Source organism: Glossina fuscipes, unplaced genomic scaffold (assembly GCF_014805625.2).
Source record: "Glossina fuscipes isolate IAEA_lab_2018 unplaced genomic scaffold, Yale_Gfus_2 121, whole genome shotgun sequence".
Lineage (NCBI taxonomy): Eukaryota > Metazoa > Arthropoda > Insecta > Diptera > Glossinidae > Glossina > Glossina fuscipes.
This window is the reverse complement of record NW_023998464.1, coordinates 2,341,024-2,353,000: the sequence shown is the minus strand read 5'-3', so window position 1 is coordinate 2,353,000 and position 11,977 is coordinate 2,341,024. Positions and strand designations below refer to the sequence as shown.

Here is an 11,977-nt window from a genome sequence, read left to right as displayed (position 1 = left end):
AGGTTATGTTTGACTCTTTTCTTTATTTCTTTATTTCAATTGAGTAATACGCTGAAGTTGGTTGTGTACACCCCAATGACAGCATGAAGACTGTAAAAAAAACACGTTCACAGTAATTGTCCGTTGTTTACATAAATTGTGCACTTCATGTAGAAAGATGCAGAGAGAGAGAGAGAGTGATAATGAAAATTCAAAAGATTATCTTATCAACACAAGATTCGTACATGATTCAAATTGTAAGAAAGATGAAGTATGAAGCAACTATTAATGAATCTTGGTTTAGTGTAAATTCTTTCATTTTCAAAACGTCGTTGCAGTGATTGTAATCCATTTTCTTTACCTTTAATAGCTTTAAGCGTAATGGTACCGAAAGAACGTTTCCTCAGTCTTAAGAATATTTCACATACTTACGGTTTGAGTCACGCGTAAGTGTAAATTGAGCGAATAGACGGGGCGATCCATAATCCGGAGTGGATACTTTGTACACAAAAGCATTTTTTTTGTCTCATACAGCGACGGTCGGAAAAAGTGATGAAGGAGAAAGAAATACAAAAACTGCCATCACCTACTGGGTGTGTGCCCAATCGGTACTGATCGACCGAACACTCACTATGACTGCGATCAAAGTACGCTTTACCGCATTGAGATTTGCACCCGCGACCACACGAAAGAAAATGTATATCCTCCCTATACGTTCCTACCGTTTTCTTAGTAAGAAAATTATATTCGCCTGTGATCGAAACTTTTATCCAGTCATCGCGTTTGTATTAAAATAGAATATGCGTTTACGTATGATGGGATCGTGGGTGGGATTTTATGCCTAATGCTCAAGTTATTCACGTTTTTGACTTATTGAGTTATTTTCGCTTCACGCTGTACTATGGGTGAATTCTTCGGCAGATTTAGACCATTGCCAATACCAAATTGAGTTATATTTTTTCTGAATCTTGTGTGCAGTATATATAGTAACAATTGTTACGTAAAATTTCTTCTGCGTGTTATCCCTCATATCTCGTAAATCAAGTTCGCGTTGTGAATGGGGAAGAATTTCATATATTTATTTATTTTACTTTCTTATTTATATAAGTAAATCATTATTTTATTAACGCATATGCAAAACATGTCGGTGTGCAAGTTGACCCCAGACGAGAACACAAGAAAACTTGGTAATCCCGGAATTAATTTTGAACACTGTTGCGACATGTAAAAGATTTGTGTAGGCTTTGTGGAAGCTATTTTTTACAATCTCTTCGTGCGAGATGTGAAGAACAGGGTAGGGTGTAATTAGATGAACAACCTACACATTTACAAAATTAGATTATAATGATTATAGGTGTATCACTTCCCAACACTCCTTTCTTCCTTCGCTAGATTAAATAGGTTGGCTTGAAGAGTCCGGTGCAACTCGCTCGTCCCAAGCAAATCTTCTGCTTATAAACATTTGAAACGACTAACGAATACAACATTTTGTTCTAATTGCCCAACCTTTTGAGAATTTTCGTATTTTTGTCAAATATGTGATTCTCGTAAAAATATTTTATCGTACAAATCTGAAGTTTACAACATTCACGACAAATCTGAAGTTTACAACATTCAGGGCGCAAAGTAAGCAGCCAAGATATTTTTCTTTTTGGTTTCAAATAATATTAAAAGCTATCTAACAAACTGAACTGAGAGGAAGCCAAAGTTGATTTTTGAACTAATATATTTATATATAGATTTTCGTTTGTAGTTTTCATGACTTACCACTTGCAGGAGAGTTTTATTTATTCCGGAACACTAATTATAGCACAAGGTCATTTATTTATTTATTTATTCCACTTATACTAGAAACTCAACTAAACAAATAACAGTCGAGTTCAATTGGCTCTTAATGCAAAACTTATATTAATTAATAATAAAATTTAGTATAAGTATAATAAAACAAATAAGAAGAAAAAAAAAAAGAAAAATAAAAAAGAAAAAAAAGCATGTACACTATCAGCATAGGGGCACACTTACAACTGGTACAGGACCAAATTGCAAATGAACCCCTAAACCATCGCAAATATGCATAAGCCTGGCAACCGATAATAATTTGTCAATAATTCATTTTCGAAACGTAACGACTTTTTAAGGATAAAGCTAGTTTAAATACGACATAGGTAAATCGCGCGTATTAAGCAATATTGCTTTAATGGACTTTAAAGAGTCCGATAACGAGAATAAGTGGTAGACGTCATTTAGGTTCTTGCAAACGACTCTGAGCGGATTGAACACCTCATAATTAAACTTAAACTGACTAAGCTTAACCAAGATAAAGTGCCTAGAGAAGGGGTTAGGGACATTAAAGCTTATTTCACCAAGTAATGAAGGCGAGTCAATGGTACCATTTATTACTTTAATTAGAAAGGAAACGCCAAGAACAAACCTACGTTTCTCAAGAGACGGTAGGGACAGCAGAAGCAAACCAAATATCTAAGGGAAAACAGCAAGAATTACTTTTGAACAGATTCAATTGAATCTACGTAGCACCTATATGAAGGAGACCACACAACTGAGGCATACTCGAGTATGGGTCTAATCAAACACATGTACAGCCTTTTCGCAATGTAGGGATCATCAAACTCTTTGGACCACCTTTTTATAAAACCAAGCGCGGACATAGCTTTGCTAATCGAGAGCTCAATATGCAAGTTAAAACGTAACCTATGGTCAAATAGAACGCCTAAATCTGTGATCGAATCGATGTCCTCCAACTTATGCCAATCTATGAAATACTGAGTAATAAATGACTTTCTTCTTGAGAATGAAAGCTTCTTACATTTACTCAGATTTAGTTTCAGCAGATTCAAAGAGCACCATGCAACAAAATTATCCAAATCACCATGAAGCTGATGTGATTGCGATTCAACAAAGAAGGAAGAAAACAGTTTCACATCATCAGCATACATTAAGATCTGGCTGGAGTTAACCACCGATGGGAGATCGTTAATGTATAAACTAAATAAAATGGGACCTAAGTGACTTCCTTAAGGTACGCCAGACGTAACGGGGAATTCATCCGAGGTGATGAAGTTAAACAAAACCCTGAAGGATCTATTGTGCAGATAAGAGCTTATCCATTTCTCTAAGGAGGGTGGGAAACCAGAGGCTTGGAGTTTAAAGATAAGTAGTCTATGGTTAACCATATCAAATGCTTTGCTTAAATCAGTGTAAATAACATCTGTGCGATAGCCACTAGAAAAAGCCTTGAAAACATGACAGGTAAACTCTAACAAGTTGGTGACTGTAGCTCGCCCTTTCCGAAAGCCGTGCTGGTGCGGAGAAATATACGAATTAATGGCAAAGGCCAAATGCTGAGTCGCAATACGCTCGAACAACTTGGGCAAGACACTCAACTTGGCTATGCCTCTGTAGTTCTCAACAAATTGTCTACTTCCACTCTTGTGGATAGGAATAAGGAAACTACTCTTCCAACATGAAGGGAAAACACCTAAATACAAGGACATGTTAAAAATCTTTGAGATCACATCACATAACTCGACAGCGCAAGATTTAAGTACACATGATGGAATTCCATCAGGTCCAGGCGAACAACTGTATTTTAGAGAACTCAATCCTTTAAAAACATCATCTTACGAAATAACCAAGTTAGTTATTGAAACCGAGTTAGTTATAGGATATGGTTAGTTTGCTGATAAATCGAAATTAGCAATCGAAAAGTTTCGTCGGAAATACTCAGCAAATAGATTTGAGATTTCAATCATCCGAGGAATCAGAGCCATTAAAAGAAACATGAGAGGGATATGTGGAAATTTTTCTTTTAGAGTTAACAAATTTAAAGAAGAATTTAGGATTAGCAAACAAAGAGGATTTAATGAACTGAAGGTATCTGCAGTAATAATGATGGTTGAGGGAGTTAAATCTATGCCTCGCCACCGAGTAAGCGACATAGTCGAGCGCAGAGCCACTTTTCGAATATTTTTTGAATAGCGAGTTTTTTCTATTCTTGTGATATTTAATTGTTTTCTTAAACCACGGGGGACACCTGCTTCGAGGTCGACAATGCTTGATCGGAACAGATGCGCCAATAGCTAGATTTAATGTATTGTAGAACGATGACAATAAACTTTCAATACTACCGGTTGAGAAATCAAGCGTCAGATGTGAAAGACGATGTTTTAGTAATACAATATTGATTTTATGAAGATCATAATAATTATTTAAAAAAGTTTGATTTGGCACATTAAGGCATTTCAACAAACCATCATTAATATGATGAAAGGAAATGCATATTGATGGATGATAAGGATCCTCAGGTAAACTAAAAGGTGGACAACGATTTACGTAAATCTCGGGAAAATTGGCAAAGCAGAGATCAAGCAATCTACCATTACAATTAGGGGTACGATTATATTGACCCAAATTATGATTAAACAATTCACTAAAGAACACAACAGCCCTATCAGACGTTGAAGTAGGAACCAAACAGCCAGAATTATCAGTGCTACACCAAGTGACTTGAGGCAAATTGAATTCACCCAATGCAACGACCAAATCAGTGGGTCTAGACCGCTTGGCCACTTCACAAATGAGGGCAGCGTATTTCCTGTAAATGGAGATATCAGAATTTGGGGGAATATAGGAGCAGGTTATAAATAGATGTTTATCAGGCATATTCGCACGAATAGCGATAAATTCAACGTCAGGAGAAGGGGCAAATTCAACTAAATTGGACGGGACTGACGCAGATATGACAGTTAATACACCACCACCAATGCGATTCACTCGATCATTTCTAAACACTTGGAAAGAATTATGAAAAATAAAATCAATACTTAGAAAACGAAGCCATAACATTAGAGCAGAGCACTAAGTCTAAGCCTAAAAGGCAACAACTCAGTAGAAGCCTCCCAATCGGGAAAAAACATCCATACGTCTTCTGTACCGTAGTCCAGCTTTAACAGCAAAATGATGTGGACACTTTTCGGTTATGCCTCTTCTCCTAACTGAGAGACGTTCGGAAACCCAAATACATTATGGGAACTTTGTCTTTGTCTATGTATATGCCACGTGACCTCTATTGCGATCTAGACTTTGTCCAATGTGAGAAAATAATTTCACAATGGCCGAAACATACGTACGAGATCCATGGTTGAGATATGCCTCCCAATGCAAATTGTTATACGAGAAATTACTGCGAAAATGATTCTGTGTTCATAGCCTAGGTACTAGAATTGAGCAAAATTTCATTTGAAGGAATAATGGTAAAATGTGAAAAAAAAACAGTTAAAAACAAGTAAGAAAGTTATACTCGGCTGGCACCGAATCTTGGATATCCTCCACCATTAAAATCTTTGGCGCGTCATCCTTTTATTTATTTTCAGTAAAAAGTCGTTTTACTTCACAAGAAGATATTGTCAAGAAACGTTAATCTCCCACGTCATGACCTTCACTTTAATTAATTTAGAATTAACTCACTTACGCCTTCTACTCGGCAAGTCCTTTTAACGTCGACAACCAGAGTGTTAACAGTACACCCCACATAGACGCACAGATATGGCTTAATGGATTCAGAATTTCACGCTGAAGCTTCCTTTTAGGCTCTGCAAACATTATACCGAAATGAGTATGCGGGGGTATACTCATACCTCCTTCAGTGGTGGGTACAATAATTTCTATAAACAACCCTACACAATTTGTGATACAAGGCTGCAATAGGTTCGGTTGTTTGTAACACACGGAAAAACTTGAAATAGACCCACCTTTTATTACGCCGATCGGTTCAGGATCACTTTCTGAATCGATCTAAACGTGTCTGTCCGTCTTCTTTGTTGTGTTCAACTTACAAGTCGAAATTTTGACGAAATTAGATATAATGATTTGTTTGAACGCTATTGAAAATAGTTCGGATCGATCGTTTCCCATATGATGCCTTATCTTCAAAATTTATCTGAACAACTATAGGGCGATGTAGAGTATTTAGTGGCGAGCCGTGGCTCACTACACTGTTTTAATTTGGCTTTTACTAAAGCTTAAGTGTTGTAGGACTTGGAAGTCACTCTATACAGGGAGTGTATCGCACTTAAGGCAATTTCCAATCAATGAAGTATAATTATGTAATATAATAACACGATAATAATCTGTCATTTGCCTTACTCGTGAATTAATGATTATTTTGACTGAATGTAAAACGATAAGTTTGTTGTTATTTTTTAAATATGAATGAAAATATAATCTACTTTAATTTAAATAATTCATGAAAAAACATAAGAAGCATATCACACATACATATATACGCACACACATTAACTTGAATATAAACGCAAACAAACACTTAGACTTACACTTGTATATGTTTGCGTGGGATTAAATAAGTGTGAATGAATATGTTTGAATAAATATAAGCAGTTACTTGGGCCAACTTACCATTAAGACTTAAGCTATCATATTGTTCGGTTTGTAATGGCTCTCGATAGATAATCGGATCACTGCCACTAAAATCGGCCACCGTGCCAGAATACAATTCGTTATCTGTAAAAGAGAAACACAGAGAGAGAAAGAATGAATGTTACTGCGTCAGAGTATAGGATGGCAAGCAAATAATGTTTAGAGAAAGGATGTTTTTGGCGCCACTTAACCGTAAAAACTCGATAGCAAAACATAAAAATATTGAATATGGCATTATCTTCCTTATAATACAAAATATTGCAAAACGTTTGTGTTGCTATTGGAGCAAGTGGTTGATACTTTGTATAATTTTACATGCAGACATATGCACGACAACAAATATATACTATACCCTCCCATTGTGCATCATGTACCCAAAACATCGTCACTAACCGTCCGTATAGAAGAATGATAGTGAAGATCGACTTATGCTGGATTTTTCACTCCCCACAAGCTTTATAGTGCCTTTATTTGTTAAACGTACCACAGAGAGTTATACTAAATTTGCCCAATATTTAGTAACCCGTGGAAATTTGCATCAAAGGTGATCTGAAGTATTTCCAGTTTTAATAGGCTTGAGTAAAATAAAAGATTTGCACATATATGTCTAGCTATCTTCTATTGTCCCTCTCCATTTGGATGTCTACTTTGCGATCTCAAATGTGTCTCCACAAGAGAAATAGGTCTTCAATATTTTCCTCATCGGCTCAAAAGTCAATAAAATCAGCTAATTAATAGGAAAAAAAAAACAGAGAACTTTTCTAGACTATTCTCTTAGAATTTTGTAGTTAACTAAGAGTTTTGATGACGATTTCTATAACCGGAGATTGACTAATAATCTACGGCTATACTCAAGTTAATTTATTTTAGAGCTGGTTAAACCAAGTTTACCCATTACATCATCCAGGTCTAATCTCTAAAAAGCAAAATAACTGTTATTGCTCATAAACAATTAATTCGTGAATCCGTCTTTTAACACGATTTCCGTGTATAGCGATATAAAACTACATGGCGAGTTAATATATTTTCTGTAGGACTTGATTAACTCAAATATCTCAAAAATAATATGTTTTCAAACACATAAATAGCGGAGATCTTCGTTACCTTCACTAAGACACTGTGAGAACGAACGGGAAATTAGTCCAAGTTCAGGCCATAAATGTTGACAGCAATCAGGCGGAGATTAACCTCCGACTATACGATTCGCCTTAAATAGAGTCTCAAATTTTTGCTTCAAAGTCGATTAAAAGAAAACCAAATTTTCATAAAGCCGACGACTACACAAATACGATTTTTATTTCAACCGATTGTCTACAAAATGCTACCACGTCATACACAACTCAGATTTTAACCATACATACACAAAATTTATTATACAATCGACACGGTTTGTAGTCAATGCGATGAGTGAATGAAACCTCCTCTCTGTCAAATACCGTATACAAGAAGCTAGCGGGGTAGGTACGCAAAGATTCTGCGGAATTCTTTCCTTGATTTTTTCATAAAAAATCTACTGTGAAGCTGTGAGGCGATTTTACTTAAAATAAATGATGTCTAAAAGCGAAAAATGTTGTTTTCATGATTCTTTTAAGCGAAAGGACTTAACTTTATCAAGTAACATATATATCGATGGAAATTTTGTTTTTTGCTGTTATGTGCAGAAAGCGGAACGTTAAGCTTAACAAACTCTCTCCTATTGGGGAGAAAAACCGATGGTAAGCTAAGATTATATCTATCGATAAATGTATATGTTGTGAACGCTTGATTGGCTTAATTCTCTTTGTTTGGGGTTGTTTCACATCTTTTAACGGGGATACTATTTACTTAAGCTCTGGCGTTTAAAGAAAAGAATAATAGCAGGAACTTGTGTTGAGGAGAGAAAGGATATTTGTTTAGCTAAAATAACAACAAAATTATTAAACGTGTTTAACAGCATCCATCCATCCGCCACCCGGCAGGAAAATTTATGTGCAACGTTGACGAGATGAGAAAGATTCATACTCATTGTGTGCGATAATGTAATATTTATGGTATTTATTAATGCGCGCTTTGCTGCCACAAAACAATACACTCGATATGATACACAGTAAATAGATGTGAAAGTTGGAAGAGATGATATTGGGAAATTTTCGAAAGTAAAAAAAGAAAATTAATGATAGAAAAGCAAGAAACAATGCTATATCAGTCTTAACGCGAGTCTTAGTTTGTTACTAATTCGGGATTATTATTGCATTTAATTTCTATGATTTTAAGCACATTTGAATACGTGCAAGACCCAAAACATAAAAATGCAAAAGAAAATACCTCTCAATTATAGTTCGAAAACAATTGCTGGCAGCTAAAGGGTGTTTTCTTTAACTTTGGCTTAAATATGAAGTTTATTTAATCCGAATCCGTACTGGATGGGGGCCTACGAGTCCCATTGGAATTTCGAACTTAAATTTTTTCTTATATCATATTACACTTTGCTTTAAATTAACTATTTACACTGAAAACAATGTTTGCGAACTTGGAATCAATCATGATACCAAAGTAATCCTATCCTCACAATGCGCATTATTATCATACAATGACGTGCCTCGCAGCCTTGCAGTGTAGGAAGTAACCCTTGGAAAAGCAACGTTGGCCAGGCAGGACGCAATCGAGGAAAAATTTGAGGGGGAGATGGGTTGATAAACGGCAGTAACACAGTTTCTTTACGGACTGAACCAAAGTTTACGTTTTTTTATTACTTTTTCTATATATTTGTAGATAGCTTTTTTGGATAAATAAATGCTTTTTATAAGAGACTGAGAAGCACGTCGCGGTATTGTTCGTTATGTAAACAGGTTTCAGAATTAGGGATAATGACGTTCATATACACCACGTAGAATGAATTCAGCTGCACAGACGTCTTTGCTGTTTTCAAAATCGTTACAATTGCCGTAATTCTTATCGCCGTAGCCAATTTTTCGATTTTGGAACGACAATTGATTAATATATTAGGAGTGTGGGGATCCATCGGCCTGGCGAGCCCGTCTCCTATCTAGACAGAGAAGGCCGTGAATTTTAAGGTTTATTTAACAGATCGCAAAAGAAATTTAAATATCGTAATACTCGCAATTCAACTATATATACTCAACTTTTTTATTTATCTATATACAAATATTTTAACTTGCTTGCAAACTCTTTAACCAATGGTTGCTATAAAGAATATGAAGAATTTTCAGAGCAATACAATATCTTACAATATCTTCGTGGTATATAAAGAGCTAAGTAAAATATTATTTAATTTAAGGTAACAAACAAAGCTGATACAACAAAACGTGTACAAACACATAAACTTATATAAACACGTTTGCGAGACAAGAAATACTCTAAATTTATTAATTACTTTCATCCAAATGCGACAATGCCAGATTGCGCATATTAAGGTTTCTTTAACGAATCCGATATAGAGATTAAATTGTAGACACTTTTCAAATTTTTACAAAGGACCCTAAACGGGTTGAAAAGCTCATAAGCATGGCTGCGCTGCATTGGTTAAAGTTTATGAATATGAAATATCTTCAAGAACGATGGGAAACATTAAGGTTTATCCTTCCTAATTAAACTGTCGGGTCAATAACGCCATGTATTTACTTAACTAGGAATGATTTAACCAATATCTTGGTTTCCCCTTCGTTTCTTAACTGAGAGAAGAACTAACAGCACTGATCTATTTTCATAGGCTGGCAAAGAGACGATGTTGATAATGGCTTTGCAATTTCACATTTGACATGCTTTGTCCAACGGGAGTGGTACTTCAAACTAGTTTGTCTTTTAAGGTACCTTTAAAAATTGCCAAAAATTTTTGATTTGAATAATGTTTGTTTTTAATAGTCGCTTAAAATGGATATATCTATGACAAAAAATGGCAAAAACCGTGTCGTTCATCATCCGAAAGATCCGTCGACTGACGGGGGATGTTTATTTCTTTATTTAATCAACCATGTAGCGACCACATGGTGAAATATCACAGCATACACAGATTGGCACACAAACAGGTTGATCACGTCAGTAGGAGTTTGTTTTATTATCGTTTAAGTTTGGAAGAATAGCCGGTTACATGCACACGACACATCTCTGCTTTCGATACTTATTGCAATTTTTCAATGTTGATTTTAATAAAACAATATCTCTTTTAAATTGAAAAGTAAGAGGCTATGGATTTATTTTCAATCATATTGTTTGGTCTCCTGCTAGAGAAATGATTATTAACTAAAGAATTTTAACAATGTATTGAACATTTATTACGAGATTGATTTTCGATTTTAAGTTCGAATTGAACTCTCTCTCTCGAATCAGGTCAATATATAAGTAAAGGAAGCCAAAGAAAAATATAACGCAAAATAATTGTTTGTTTGCATGAATTTAGACTTAGGCGCCTTTTAGATTCAGAATATCGCTTTGCTATTTAAAGCATTCACACGATTTGCTTAACTTAACAAGTTAACATATATAAGTCTACTTTGAATTTTTCGTTAAGCGAGGATAGACGTGGGTTAACAACATTCTTATATGAAACTGAATTCGTGATTCCATACAGATGTATTTGTATGTATATCTACATATACGAAAACATTCTCTGGTGTGAAGTAAGCCTACACTGCATAGCTTACCTTTTTGTCTTCGCTGCAAGATACGCTATCTTATCTTTTACTAATTCGGGTCTTCCGTGAGATATATTCTATAATTACCAAGTGTGAGCAAAAGCAAAAATTTTAAACGTAAATGAAAAGGATGATCTCCTGTTATGTTTACAAAAGCACCAACAAAATGTGTTCATACAATTTATCATGCCGTGTAGTATATGTACATAGTCAACTGTTGTGATATTTATCTAGATATATATCTAGATGTCTACATGTGTGTATATATTTCTTTTTGCATGCTGAGGTTAAAATATCACAACAGTTGATATATATGAGATCTCGTTGCGGAGAAAATACACCCTTGGCAAAATAATGCTTAGCATCTTTTTTTTACAGGCAGTTCTAAAAGTGACGACCTGTCGCTTGTCTATGCAGTAGTAGATGCCTAGCGGCATGGTGTGCTATTCTTCCGGCCAAAAGTCTTGCTCGCAAAACTACATTCGGCAGGCTTATCTATCTTAACCCATAGTTTGTCCCTCATAACAACTGTCTGAAATCCCTTTAATTCAAGCTGTGACACCATTAGCAAAGTATAGAAACAATATTAGAGTTTTTTGGATACCTAGTCATACTAAGCCTGTTTGTAAACGAGCAAGCAGAGCTAGTAGACAATTTCGCGGCTTCGGCGCCGTCTATTACGTAAAACGCAATGTAAAAGATTTGTCTTCAAAGATACATTAGGAAGAAAATTAAAAAAAAAAGGACAGCACTACCATTCTCGTTACTCTCACTGCATCAACTACATCACTAAGAAAATCAGAATATTTGCACGAATTTGTCGAACGCCATGGAATTAGGACAAATCATCTACTGTTTCTTCTTTAATAAATAGAGCCATAGAATAGTTTTATTTGTTGGTGTTCATCGTACTT

General features: G+C 35.3%; 1 protein-coding gene across 1 annotated transcript in view; it reads right to left on the bottom strand.

The window, feature by feature from the left end:
* The window catches only part of LOC119640384 (semaphorin-1A), a 338,686-nt gene that overhangs the window by 50,876 nt on the left and 275,833 nt on the right, over positions 1-11,977 (bottom strand). Inside the window, 1 exon segment of the mRNA XM_038038370.1 lies at positions 6,412-6,516. Within this exon segment, the coding sequence (XP_037894298.1) occupies positions 6,412-6,516 (105 nt within the window).